The sequence below is a fragment of the Stigmatopora argus genome, chromosome 12 (genome assembly GCF_051989625.1).
Source record: "Stigmatopora argus isolate UIUO_Sarg chromosome 12, RoL_Sarg_1.0, whole genome shotgun sequence".
Lineage (NCBI taxonomy): Eukaryota > Metazoa > Chordata > Actinopteri > Syngnathiformes > Syngnathidae > Stigmatopora > Stigmatopora argus.
In genome coordinates, this window is record NC_135398.1 from 4,535,938 (window position 1) to 4,550,899 (window position 14,962).

The window sequence follows — 14,962 nt, forward strand, 5'->3', positions numbered from 1 at the left end:
TTTTTAATGGGGCTACTCAAGATAGACATGGCTGCAATTGGCTTGTTTTTCCCATGTTGAGCTGGCATTAGAGGCGTGGTCAGAGGTGCCAATACATAGATTGCGAGGGACAGATAGGACACAAAGATAACGTTCTTCCTATACAGTCCTTACTACCGTAACCAATGTCAGAGCCTCTTTCCCAGAGGTATGGATTTTAGAAAATGTTTAGGACTTGCAACTCCACCTGGACCATAACAATATCTGACTTGACTTGAACTGACTTGACTTAATTGACTGGACTTGAACTGACTTGACTTGAACTGACTTGAACTTCAGTCCTTTGCTTTTTCACCCAAAATACAAAGATTAACGTGTTAATTACTGTGTTTACCAATTTCGTCATACGCAGCTGGGTATGATGACAATTAGGCTTTTGTCGAGTCAATGATGATGACAAAGCCTATGTCCGATTATTATTATTATTAGATGTGTGTTAACAATGAATGTTCTGTCTTGTTCTGTGTTCAAATTGCAAAAGAATGATAAATGCTAACGTCAGTTTGTCGGCTAAGCCCATTCTTAAAAAAATCCTAGCATTTAGATTGGTACATCATGAGATTCATTTTTTGTGTTTTCAGAAAACTCTTTTTCGGAAAGGCTTTTAAGTGGAGTCATTTTGTGGGACATTCTCATTTCTCTCCAGAGAACACTTTTATTTTTGCAAAGCATAAAGTTTCATGATTTGTTTTCAATCCCAGGATCCTTTTCTATGGAAAAAAAGTTGCATTTTATTCAAACTTTCAAAGAAACTTTAAAAAACTGATTTTTAAAGCGAAAAACACTGTACAATGCACACTAAATATGTAAACAATATAAAACGCCACATCAAAACAAGAATAAAGTTGACCGACATTATATAATAAGCATTTTTCCTACATCAGTGTCATTTGAAATGGCAAATTTTATTTCATTTTGGCAGCCCTCTCGGGGGGTGCCCTCTATTGGGTGGGGCCCCAAGCGACCGCCTGGTTTGCCTCCCTGCCCTTTATGCCCTACAATGATAATTTACTTTCACCATATTGTTTGACAAGAGTGCAATTAGGATCTGCTGCCAGCTCACTATTTATATCTTCTTGTTTACAGTGGACATCAACACCTTGCCCCGCCCCCTGATCTCACTAACAGCTGTACCGGCCGGGACAAATTGTGATTCGTCCAAGCGGTTGCTAGTGGAAAGTCGGCATCACCTTGAAGGTACGTTTATTTTGCGCAGGAAAAATTGAAAACATGACAACTGAAAGAAACCGGCCATTTTTTCAAACTTGACAAGAAAGTATGTTTAATACGTGTTTTTATTGAAATGCCAAAAAAAGGTTACATTTTCTTAAAACACTGACGCGGTGAGGAAATACAAAATGGCGGAATATAAAAGCATATTAATGAAAAAAAGTACAACAGAGCCTGGGACAACATGTGTCAAATAGTATTTAAGTGCTAAAACAAAGATACGCCGTGCACATATACAGTGTACATATATATATATATTTATGTCAGCTTTTGTTATATTCACACACAAATTCCAAGTATTCATATCGTAACGTGCATGTATACGCACCCTGTACAATAGAAATCATTAAACATCAGTTGTTGCTTCTTCTTAGTGATGCACTGCTTCAAGTAAAATAAAGAAATTAGAATTTAAATGATTATTGAAAAATAGTTACACGATGCTTACATGCAAAATCTCCCCCAGCTCATGTCAATGTAGAGGAATGACGTTTTTATTTGTGTTTTGAAACTTTAACGCGCAGACATGTAAACAGAACCGTATGTAAATACACCAATCTTCTTAATTAGACGTGTAGAATTAATTTTAGCAGGTTTGCACAGTCTTTAGTGACAATAGATTGGAACCTCCAAAAGGGAACGTTTTAGGGTGTATTTTAAGTTTAGAAAAGTGCCATGGTTTAATGTTGCAATTATGACTGACATTTCAAAAAAAAAAAAAAACAATTTTTTATCATTATTGTTTAAAAAAAAAAATCCAATTTTGCTTAGTTTGCTTTCATAAAGTTTTTTTTGTCTAATCTTCAATTTTTTGAATGAAGGCGTTTCATAGTTTCATCTTCTTTGTGTTGGCATGGTTGTAATATACTGCCCCCTGGTGGCCAATGCGTTCAATTAAGGGGGAAAACAACTCCTATACAGTAATCCCTCGAATATCGTGGTTAATGTAGACCAAACTTGGCCGCGATTATCGAAAAATCGTGAAGTAGGGGGGTCACCCCCTAGTATTATTTTTTTTAAAATAATTAATAGCAGAAATTGCAGAGAAGTGAATTCGCGATAAGTGAAGTCGCGATAATCGAGGGAAGACTGTATCACATTGATGAAGTCATTTAAAAAAAAAGTTTGTTATTTATTTATATTTGTCGGAACTCTGAATTTTGGAACGTTCCACCTCGGAGGTTCCCCCGAAGATGCATTTTGGAAGACAATTGGGAGTCAAGAGGAGATTGGGGAAGAGAAAAAGAGAGCCGGCCGCATTGGACTTTGCCAGTCTCAGGCGCTGACAAACACCAAGCGGGCCGAGTAGATGAGGTCGGCCAAGTAGAGGATGAAGTTGACGGCCGTGAGCACGGTCACGGCCATCAGCTTGTCCCAGGTGCACAGCCCCTGGGTGATGCTGCAGTTGGACGGCCGTTGCTTGTTGCCGCCGTGCTTGGGGTCGAAGTTGAAGATGGGCCAGATGATGGTGGCCGACAGGTACAGCACCACGGCCAGCAGGGCGTAGCCGGACAGGAAGCGGGCGAAGGGGAACGGCAGGCAGCCCGTGCACTCGCCCACGCACAGCAGGATGACGGCGGCGGACAGAATGAAGCAGATGCAGTAGACGGAGAAGCAGTACTTGAGCGCGTCGTGGCGGTCGTACAGCACCGGGTCGCTGACGAAGACGAAGATGATGCACGCCACGAAGGTCTCGCACACCTTGAGCAGGCCCGGGGCGGTGGCCATGTAGCCGGCCACCTCTCCCGGACGGGCCTTGCTGATGCTGACCTCGCTCAGGTAGGCCATGGCGGCCAGGCAGGAGAAGACGGTGGAGACGATGCGGTAGTCGCGCACCTGGCTGGGCCCCGTGTTGCCTTTCAGGTAGTACAGGGGGAAGATGACGGAGGCCGACAGGCACAGCAGGCCGGCGTAGCAGGCGAAGGTGATGGGGAAGTTCTTCCAGGAGATGGGCGCTCGGGTCTGCAGGCCGAACAGCTCCACCAGGAGCACCAGCAGGGTGCCGGCGAAGCTGAAGGCCCAGCAGAAGATGCACCAGTCGCCCGTGCCGTGGTACAGGCGCCCGCCGTGGACCGCCACCGAGAAGGCCACGCAGGAGAAGATCAGGGCCGCTAGGCGCGTCCATAGGAGGGGGGTGGAGTGCAGGACGATGGCCATCTTTAGCTAAACTGGCTTGCCTCGTTCAAGGTTTGAAGAAATCTGAAGATAGAAGAGAAAAAGGCTAAAGCGTCTGTGATTTTTTTGACACCCTTTGAAAAAAACTCTTAATTTTGTTCCTATAATTAAGATAAGAACAATGTTTTAACGTCATTGATCATAGTAGACGTCCTGCAAGCACATGTGACTCTTTTTATGATTTATTATGCTGTGATTTCTAATCTGTTAGCTAGACATCCAATTCCTTTGTACTGGTAATTACTGGTACAAATGTATTGGACGCCTATAACTGTCAATGTAAGTCAAAGAGACAAATATGACTGCAAAAAAATAGGAATATTTGTCCAATCCATATATATGTACTGTATATATTGAGCATTCCTTTCCATCAAAACTAAAGTCAGTTACTTAAACAAAAACAAAACATTAAAATAGGAAAAATTCCAAACATCTCTTTATCCTTACAGGGCAGGGCAGAGGAATGTATGACTAAAAATATGTATTATTTAGAAAAAAAAGATGTAATAGCTCAAATACACCACACGGGGGCGAGAGGAGTGCAACCTCCACATACACACAAGAGCGTTATTGTGTCTCCAGTCCAAATAATGGCTCCTCTGTGGTGAACACATTTACATCTGCCTGAACAATCTGCTGAGAAGTGCCTTTTCTTTTCTTTCCCCTTGCCCTCCTCTCTCCTTTCCAACCTAATTTTTTTTTTTTTTTTACTGCTGTAGCCTGCAAGTCATTCCTGGCGCTCGGAGACTTGGCCTGCCTCGCTCCGACATTCCATCGGCGTTCGAGTCCTCGGTAGGCGTGCCGGGGCGGTGCCCTCTGCTGACCCCCGCTGTGTATCTTTCATCAATCTTCATGCTCCATGCTATTAATTTGCCATTTAGATTCATCAACAGAAAGAATGGAGGGGGAGTTGTTCATTGTCAACTTTGAAGTTTCCATTATCTTGTCAACGCCGGATCAAAACTGGCGCCCCGCTAGACCACGCTTCCGTACAGGGGTGAGAAAAAAACTAAACACTAAATTCTGAAAATATCACTGGATATGGACCAAACAAGTAGCTTAAATTCAGCCTACATTTTGTTGCACTTCTCAGCTTTGACTCTAGATGGAGTTAGTCACTGACAGAAAATTAGGTTAATTGGACGCATTAAATAAATTAAAATGCACATTAATATTTTTTGTACACCATAAAATTGGTTGGTTTCATCTTATTGAACAACCTTTTATTATTTTGTTGCTTATACCCTTAAACTTATTCAATTGGATTGAAGGTTATAAACATTAAACATCAGTGCCCTCCCAATCAAAATGGAATGTCTGTCGGCGTCACAGTCAGCCATTGAGTTCATACCAAACCAAGTCCTGTACTCTAGTGCACTTTCTCTCCAATTTTGACAGCTAACCGCTAGTAGACACCTAGCTTAAGCAGCTAAACGATTACTTAAAGGCATGGGAACAAAATACAAATACCGTATTTTCCACACTATATGGCACACCTTCAATGAATGATACATTTTAAAATGTTTTCCATATATAAGGCGCACCGAATTACAAGACGCAACAGTAGAGGCTGGAGTTACGTTAAGTCAGTCAAACTTTATTAATGGACTGCAAATCAGCTTTCTGACAACGCCATTCACCCCCAAAATGAATAAACAACTGTTTTATTATTTTCTCCGAGGTAAACTATTAGTATTTTCGTGATGTGGTTTATCTTTTAACAACAGCAAGGTATTAGTGCAACATTTATATCACATAGTGGAGGGAAACTTTTCCTCCATTCAGTAAACACTTAAAAACTGTTACGGTACATTAACGTGAGTGCAATCACAATATAGTAACACTCGTAATAGTGCAAAGCAATAACAATAACATTAATAACTCAACGTGCGTGCTTTCATGTACACAATGAGGCACTATAACATTCAGCTGTTGACGTCTATACACAATATGACCAACCTTGTTCAAATGTAAACACAAAAGAAACACGTAAAGCTCACTTTATCAGTTGATTCCTTTTTTATTTTATCGCAATAACAATTTTAACATTTGTCCATATATAAGGCGCACCGGATTAAAGGCGCATAGTCAGCTTTTGAAAAAAATTGAGGCTTATAGTGTGGAAAATGCGGTACTTTTTTATGTACAAATAGCCTTTAAAAAAAAAAATGCAGACACGTTAAACCCCATGTGAGACGCTTGTAGTAAAAAGTCCCGAAATTGCAGATGCGTGCCACGCCCGACGACTTTAGGAGATCCGCCTTTTCCCACTACTCCACCCGACCGACAATGTCATAAAAATGGCAGCGGCCAGCTGCTTGCCTTTAGATTTATAGACATTGAGATCAACTTATAAAAATTTAGTTTTCCCCTCAACGGTGTCATCCTTTCCAAGCCACCCTCATGTGTTTTTTTGCAAGAGGCCGTGTTTACGTAACTATAGGAGACGCGCATTCGAATGGTTTTATAGTGTTGCGGCGAGCGCTTGGTAAGCGTCCAATCTCGGGAGTTTTATGATAAACTGTCTTTTGGTGTTTTAGTTTCTGTCCCAGTATTCCCGCGCGATTGTTTTCGTTTCTTTGGCATCTCAAGCGATTCCATTGGACGTAAGGAAAGGCCAGGTTATCAGATTTACACAGCCGGGAAATTCACAAGTCAGATTTTTCCGCTTTCAACCTTTACACGCCTTTTTGAGAAGAGGGAGGAAATTGCTATCCAATCACTGGAAGTCTTTTTATATGCAATCGTAAGTGGCCGTCAGCCCAACCATTTTCCAACGAGACCAGGCGGGAAAACAAATAGGAAGATAATAGCGTTTGGCGGTTAGGATCAAAAATGGTGCGGAAAATGGCGCAAGCCATGTTCTGCCAAAATGTGCAAGTGTGATTTTAGCTTGTTTTGTTTCAATGCATAAAAGGAAAACTCGGGAAAATACTAACATGGATGTTTTTCGCCAAAAAAAATGATTTAATGATTTTTGACGATTATCGATGAATGAAAAATCTTTCTTGGAAAATGTCCACATTCCTAAACCAGCAGCCTGCTGGGAAAAAAGGCGACATTTTTACAAGCGTTTGGACCACACTGTCTGACTTCACCCAAGACATCAATCACCCACTTGGCTTAACGCTGTCCAATTCCCATCGGTTTAGCCCCTCCCCCTGAAATAAACAGACACCATAGGCCTTGTTTACATTAGCTGCTATTAACAGTGGAAGACGTATGAAGGCAAAGTAGGTGAAGAAAGGAAGGATTGGGGGAGGCGGTTGGGGGGGAATTTTAAGGGAGGAACTCGGGGGAAGCCCTGAGCTCGGCCACATACACACACACACACACACACACACACTTGCGAGCTGGTGATGGAGTGGAATAGCAGAAGAGTGAGTCATTCCGGGGCCCCCTTTGACCGCCCACAATATTCCATGTGTAAAAAGAAGAAAAAAAATCCAACTTTCTGATGTGTTCCAGATGGTCGTCTGGCTCCCCCAATTTTTTTTTCTCCCTCACTTTCTCAGCCTTACTCCCCTTTTTTTTCCCCGTTCCCTTGGTGGCGTTTCTTCCATTTACTGTCCCGTTCCAGCTTAAGAGGAATAACACGTCATGTAAAAGTGCTCCAAACAATGTTGCAGGATTGAAGTGGTGGGGGCGAGAAAAAGGCAGCTTTTCCACTGTACCGCGTGGAAAACGGGGGAGGAAAATACATACGTGCAGGGGTGGAGGTTATGGTGGGGGGAGGACTTCCCCCAAAATGGACAGGGGCTGAAAATAGTGCACGCGGGGGTCTCGGGACGACAAAACAGGACGTTAGCCGCCCCGCCACTCTGTCATGAGTTCAGTTGCTACGGTGACTGGCGGTTAACCTGATTTCATCCCCTAATTCGCTTACACTCAATCGCCAGTTCTCTGGGCCAAAGTGGAAAAGAAGCTGAATGCGCCCTTAAGAGAGCACGCTAAATAAATCCTTCAGTGGATTCAGTCCACTTTTTCTTCTTTTTTAGTGGCGGACTGACGTTTAAAAGTTTAATCGCGATCTAATTTTGCTTTTGTGTTTTTTTTAATACGCACGTTTCATCTTTATGCATTGAAATGAATGGAAATGTTGTTCTCTTAATAGCCAGTCTCAACAAACTTTTTTCAAACTAAAAAAAATAGCAAACATGTTGGACCACTGTAAAACATATAGTACTGTATTTTCTGGACTATAAGTCGTACCTAAGTATAAGTCACACCAGCTAAATAATGCACAATGAAGAGGGAAAACTTGTATATTAGTCACATTTTAGGGAGGGCAAACATATTTTAAAGTAAAAATAGTTAAATAGACAAGAACAGACTAAATAGGTACCTGGTAATGTAACATTTACTGATTTTTGGATAACTATAGCCTTAAAAACAAGGGAAAAAAAGTGTGACTTTTAGTCTGGAAAATACGGTAATAACATTTTCTCTCCAAATGAACTGCCAACAAGGAGGATGCCTGTCTGTATTCTTTTATCAATCCATATTTTTTCATATCTTTCCAGTTCAAATGGGCCATACATCTATTATTATCAAAGGCAGTAAAACATGACAATTCAGTTATATTAGATTGGACATCTATGTCCGCCTTTGGAGTTGATCGTGGATTAGCACCACCAACTCACACTATAACTGCAACGTAACCCATGTGGACAAAAACTTGCAAAAAAGTTTGTCCTTCCCATCTACTAATGGCATAGTTTAGCTGTTCTTTGCTTATAAACTAATTAATCTGCCAAGCCTCAACATGTAAAAATCAATCAACGAAAAACACCAAACTCTGCCTTGAAAATGAAACACCCTTTCATTGGTGGCCGAAATGTGGCACTGGTGGTTAAATTCCAGTTTAGCGGACTTAAATCCACTTGTTATTGCTTTCCAACCATAAAGTTCCATTCTATCCACAAAGCATGGTTACGGTTAGCTTCACTTTAGGGGCCCAATTTTTGGAGGTTCATTCATCACGGCGAGTGTAGTGAAGTGGGTGTGCCGCCTGCCGCGCCCTAAAGCCACCAACACACACACACACACACACACACACACACACACACACACACACACACACACACACACACATACATACGCACAGATTCTATTCTTTGACGCACTAACGCCCCCCCACACATTTCAAGCCCCCAAAATCCAATCCAACATGCACTAAAGACTCTATTCTCCTATTTTTTCCACACAAAGACCAACAAAGTAGCTCTTTCATTCAAAAACAGTCCAACTTTGAACACGTAAACAAGCATCAAAGTCCCTTTTCCACCATTTTTCCCTCCCTGAATATTACCATATAGAAATTACATGTAAATGTAGTCCCCGGTTGGAATGTGTCCTTTAGGGAGGACATTTGAGATATTCGTACAACAAGACGCAACAAGTTGTTTACCTGGCGTGCTTGCTCAGCTGCGGCGTCTCACACGAACATCCAGCGGCAGAGCCTCTTCCACACAGAGAAAGAGAGCAAAGCGGACTCCCACTTGACTTCCTCGCGAGTTGACACCCCGCCCAGACCTCCAAATTAGGCATCGAATGTCCTCGCGCCGTTACTCACATCTGGATATGCCACCCCCCCCCCCTAAAAAACTACTCCTCCTCAACAACATCATCCTCTTCCGCCCCCGTCACCCCGGAGACGCTGAGACATACACACATACAATGTGGTGCAAAAGTTCACCATGTGTGCTACTCTTAGGGCCGGAATTGATTTTTTTTCCACGCTTATTTTGATTGAAAATCCATGACGACAAAACAAACTCAATGGTCACTTCATTAGGTACACCCACAAGCACTGAATCCTGGGGTTGTAATACTTTTTTATGGACAGATAGAGAGGATTTTTTTTCTGTTTATGTAGAAAACTGGTTTGTTTTTAACGATAAAACAACTTTGTTTAGAATTGATTCAACTCTTAGTAGCCCAAGTGACTATTTTTGGTCTTAAGTATTTCTATTATATCACAGGTGTCAAAGTGGTGACCTGGGGGCCAAATCTGGCCCGCCGTATCATTTTGTGTGGCCCGGGAAAGTAAATCATGAGTGCCGACTTTCTGTTTTAGGATCAAATTCAAATGAAGAGTATAGATGTATATTACATTTCCTGATTTTCCCCTTTTTTAAATCAATAATTGTAATTTTTTAATCCATTTTTTCTGTGTTTTTAGTTAAAAAATCATTTTGTAAAATCTAAAAATATATTTAAAAAAGCTAAAATAAACATTGTTTTAGATCTATAAAAACTGAATATTCAGGGCTTTTAATCCAGTTCTTTTAATCCATTTATTTAAAAAAAATCTAAATATTATATCTAAAATGGTCCGGCCCACATGAAATCTCGAGTCTGACAGCCCTTTGTATATTGTTTTTAGAAATGAATTTGTAAATTATGAAAAAAAAAATACTTTTTAAAAAAGTTACACTGTTTATGGCCCTCAACATACATTAGGTTGTGATTATTTTTTAATTTCATCGTATTTTTTTCCTCTTTGCTTTATAATCTCAATTCACCAATTCTTTGAGACGAATTAATAGACAAACCGTTTTCTTTGCCAACTTCTGTTCTCATCAAATGAACTGCAAAAAAATGCTTCATTCAGTTTCCAAGCTGCTTATCCTCACGAGGTTTGCAAGGGTGCTGGAGCCCATCCTAGCCAACATGTGTAGCGATCAAATAGAAACCACTAAATTAACTGGGAAAGCTTTTAATGAACATTGTAAAAACTCATTAAAAATTCAAGCGACTTACCCTGAAAAACCTTTTAAGATTTGGGATCAGAAAAAGAGATCATAGGTGTCACTTAGCCACGAAAAAAAACTGAAATAAAGAAACACTACCTTTGTAGAAATAGGAATGAAAAAAAAGAAAAACGTTTACATAAGTTCAAAGCCTAAAATAAACTCAAAATGGAGATTTTTTTCCACTGGGTACTCAGCGTTTCGCTCTAAAAATGTGTATAATATATTCAAAGAAGATCGTAAATTGTGAATTGTTTTTGTTTCTCTGCTCTGACTCGTTAGCAACCAATTAAGGGTTTTGTTCTTTTTCTTCAGTAGAGTGCTAGTATAGAAAATGAATGAATTACTGGATGTAAATTATTACTAAATCTCTGATTCATTCCAGAGATTCCAGGGAAACCTCCAGAACACTGCTTACCCTAACCATTTCCTTAAACTTTGTGTGTGTCTTTCAGGATTAACATTGTGATCCTCATGAGTAAGATTTCCCAGTAAGTAAGATGCTAAAGCAGAAGTTGCCAAAAAAACAAACAGTTTCTTCAACTGGAAAAGTGTTGTAATATAATCCTGTCGTACAGCGCTGATTTGAGCATTTCGCACATCGTGACACCCTGACTCATGTGAACGGCCTTCTGATTGTTTATGATTGTTGCCGGGCGATTGGTACACTTCCCCTTCAACAATGGCTCAATTTATAGATGGACAGAGTTATTTAAAACAAGGCTGGTACAATGACACTTAATAAGCAGTCATGCACATTCTTCCAAGATAGATTCAATTGTCTTAAATTGAATTATTTTGTTATTGAGCTTATCTATGGTTTATTCTTATCAACAACCACATATTTGTCATAACAAAAACATGTCTTTTTATCACCATTTGACTTTTATATAAACGTTTTACTGGTAATAGAGACTGGGTGAATCTGAGGTAGTACATTAAAAAAGCGACTAATCGCAGCTGCTCCGCCCCAACACAAAATGGCCGCTAATCACTAACACCGCCGACTCCACCTTAGGCCATCTAGCCATATACACGTGATCGCTTTGGATAGTGTGGATGACGTCATTTTTACGAGACGCACTGCTGTAGGAGAGGAGGAAATTCCATCATGGCCTCCGCAGCCGAAGACGCGCAGGACGGCCACGACGCTGAATTGGACGAATTACTGGACAGTACGCTTTGAATTTAACTATTGAATCACCAAATTGACATTTATAGTCTTTGTTCTATATTTTCACGTGGAAAATGGAGGTTATTAGATTGTCGGCTTATGTCGCGTCTCGTGAAGTTGCTGTCAAACTAAAGTGAAACATTCCCCTGCGCACACCTTTATTATTAATGCAATTAGTAGTGCATTATGTGATTAAACAAGCGTTTACAAGGAAATAATTAATCAACGAGCTGTATCTGTTATTGTGAAAAAAAATACTAGATTGTGGGGGGAATAGCAAAGTGCATTTTCAACCCTTTGACATTGATAGTTTGAATCCAACCCCTTTGACAGCATTTCAAGATTCATGTCGTATTTTATGTATAAAGTCTGAAAATATTAAGGTTCGAAATGCTTTTTAGGTGCACTGGCCGACTTTGACAAACCAGCTGAGCCTGCCGAACCAAAAGCTCCATCGTCCTCTTCATCCACCGATGGAGCAGAGAAGGTTGGTGTTGTCATTTTGTGCTTTTTGACACAAACCAGACAGAAAAGTCAGTAAATATATATGTCACGTAACAGCCACCACCGCTGCTGGAGGACTGCCAACTCTTCGAGACGCTCTTTCAGGGAGAAATGGCGGCCGAGGCCCAGCAGGAGTGGGAAAAAGCCATGTCGGAGCTGGCTCAGGAGGAGCCTGACCTGCTCCAACACTTTCAGAAACTCTCCGAAGCCGCCGGCAAAGTCGGTGCGTTTTGCTGCCTTTTTGTGTTTGTCTGACTGCGAGGTTACTACGTAGCCCTTCGTGTAAACATTGTGTTCATTGGCTGTAGGCACAGACACTGCCTCCCAACAAGAGTTCACCTCCTGCCTCAAAGACACCCTCCGTGGCCTTGCCAAGAACGCCGACAACTTGCAGGTAGAATTTTTGCTCATTATTAAAGATTATTTTCTGTCCATCTTCCCTACAGTGAAGCGATTCAATGGGGTCACAAACCAAACATGGAGATTTTATCGAAACCAAAGGAAGGATTCATTTCAGGGTGAAAATCTGGCCATGTAAAACTGATATTGACAAACCTTTATGTACACTATAATGTGCTCATTCTTAACTTTAATGCTGCTGCAAATTAAAGTATACAAATAAGAGAACCAGGATTCCAATGAAAGTTCATTAGCATCCATTTTTAATGGCTGTTTTTGTGTGTTCATTTTAAGTCAATAAAATCCAAAGACTTAATTCTAACTACTTTAGAAGGCTTTTCATTTTTGGTATATCAATAAGTCACCGCACTCACGTTTGTGTTCCGGCAGTCTTCTGGCCTGGCCGGTGACGACCTAGTCAATGCGCTCGAAGGCTTGGGATTGGACGAAGGAGGCGAAAGCGGCGGTGGTGGTGGTGGTGACGATGCCAACATCCTTCCCATCATGCAATCCATCATGCAGAATCTCCTCTCCAAGGAGGTGCTCTATCCGTCCCTCAAGGAGATCACTGCCAAGGTTTGTCAACATGGTCAACACTCAACACTCGCAGCGGCGGAAATTCCACTGATACGACTACCCGCTTTCCCTCAGTATCCAGAGTGGTTGGAGGCCAACAGGTCCAGCCTGAGCCCAGAAGACGTCCAACGCTATGAGCAGCAGGCCAAGGTCATGGGGGAGATCTGCCAGCGCTTTGAGAAGGAGGAAGACGGTGACCAGGTCTTTGAGGGAATTATGGAGCTCATGCAGCAGGTAGGTTTTGAAACCCAACATCAGAGCTGTAAGGCAAACATACCAGTTACTAGGCTGGTAACTAACTTCTAATATTTGCCCTCTGATAATGTTAGTTAGTATTAGTTTAAGGGAAAAAATCACAAAGCAGTGTGTTACTAGTTTAATTGATTATATGGCTTCACTCCACTGTAATTACAAACCCAATGCATAATCTAGAAATAAGGTCAAATGAAACACTGTCGTCCTCCATATCTTGTTCACATGTACATATTGATGTACAGGATGTCCATAAAGTCTCTTTACCACTTCAAAAAAATATTATAAGTATTATTGCAAATTCTTCAGATTCTTTTTTTTTTTTTCCACCCCTCATATCTCGTTTGGCCTTGCAGCTGCAGGAGCTCGGACAGCCGCCTAAGGAACTCGCAGGAGACGCTGTAAGTTGATAAGTTGATGTCCTTGGTTCTTCCAGTCATTCAAAAAGATGTCATTTTTAAAATGAGGCTGAGGGCGTAAAAAAAGATTTGGAATTTTTTCACAGCCATTGATGTCCAATCGGCTTCTCCTAATTTACGAGTTTGTCGTGGGGAAAAATGTATTTTTAAAGAACTGCTTTTATCCATCTACATGAAAATTGGCATTATTCTCTTTTAAATAGTCTTTAAAAAATCATATTTTATATTAACCAGTACGAACCCTGATTGTGCCTTCTTCTTCCCTTACCAGCCTGCTGGCCTAAACTTCGACCTGGACTCTCTCAACCTCCCGGGAGGCCTGGGGGGAGTTGGAGGGGCCGAGCAGTGCTCCATCATGTGAAGTGGCGGCGGCTCGAACCCAACCGCAGCGGAAGGAGGGCCACCGAAAGTGAACGGCGTCGCCAGTGTGACACTTGGGTCCTCTCCACTTGCCCCCAAATATGCAGACAGAGATGGACGAGGTTGAGAAATTCCAGTGCATGCTCAGACGTTTGAGCCTCTTGCATTTCTTAATTTTGATTTTAACTGCATTCCCTCCTCCGTAATCATGGCAGTGCACCCTGTGTCTCCCCCTCATCCAGATATTTACACGTCAGTATGACGGGGGTAGTTCAAAATGGGTCAATTTGACCCATAACATAAAAGGAGGGTTAACCGGTGCGAGTGGTTAATTTATGCCGTAGTCTAACAAGCGTAACGGTCATTAATACACCGGAATTTATCCTGATCATAAATTTAGATAAAGTTTAATCCATGTGATTAATTCTTGTGAATTTACTGTAATGTTTCCTTCAGTCATCCCGATATTGATCATTAGTGACTTGATTGGGTTTGTGGTGGCTGGAGACCATAGTGTGAATTTAGCTTTCAAAGGTGTTTCCCTCCATGTTTTTGTTGTTGTTGTTTGATGTTTGTCTCACGAGAGGAGTATTTGAAAGTTATACTTTAAAGTTTTGAAAGGCCAAAGCACTTTGGGTGCATTCGTAAGTTGCTCCTGATGGAGATGGGTCTCGAAAGCTCAGGGCATATTACTGTATAGTTAGAGGCTGTGAGCTGTGCAGAGAAAATGGTTGTCATTTAAAGTGCTTTCCTCGTAATGCCATCCATTCAGGGCTTGACGGCGTAGGACGCCAGGATTGCATTTTTATAAAAATGCTCAATAAAAGAACAATATGAAGAATTTGTGCTGTTTGGGTTAGGCTACTTTCAAAGTATCATATCTGTTAGTGAGTCTATGTTACACACTCAGTGGTTAAGTTTTAATTAATGAATACATGATATAAGTGTATATATAGACATCTTTTTAATTAAAAACAATCTAAATCGTTGTTTGAAATTTTTTCATGGGTGTAGATTGTAGAAATAACCTATATAGATCACAAAGTCGTGTTGTGAGTGCCCGAAATTTAATCTATGGT

General features: G+C 41.1%; 2 protein-coding genes across 2 annotated transcripts; one reads left to right on the forward strand and one right to left on the reverse strand.

Annotated features, from left to right (window-relative positions):
- Positions 1-1,316: 1,316 nt before the first annotated feature.
- LOC144085404 (myeloid-associated differentiation marker homolog) lies at positions 1,317-9,032 on the reverse strand. Its single transcript, XM_077614639.1, has 2 exons — positions 8,855-9,032; positions 1,317-3,468 (listed from the first exon to the last, which is right to left on the reverse strand). Exon 2 carries the CDS (start codon positions 3,424-3,426, stop codon positions 2,545-2,547), a length of 882 nt encoding a protein of 293 aa, XP_077470765.1. The 5' UTR covers positions 3,427-3,468; positions 8,855-9,032; the 3' UTR covers positions 1,317-2,544.
- Positions 9,033-11,219: 2,187 nt separating this feature from the next.
- Positions 11,220-14,724, forward strand: pex19 (peroxisomal biogenesis factor 19). Its single transcript, XM_077614638.1, has 8 exons — positions 11,220-11,374; positions 11,775-11,860; positions 11,935-12,100; positions 12,186-12,271; positions 12,667-12,852; positions 12,928-13,086; positions 13,461-13,505; positions 13,795-14,724. Exons 1-8 carry the CDS (start codon positions 11,311-11,313, stop codon positions 13,882-13,884), a joined length of 882 nt encoding a protein of 293 aa, XP_077470764.1. The 5' UTR covers positions 11,220-11,310; the 3' UTR covers positions 13,885-14,724.
- Positions 14,725-14,962: the final 238 nt, after the last annotated feature.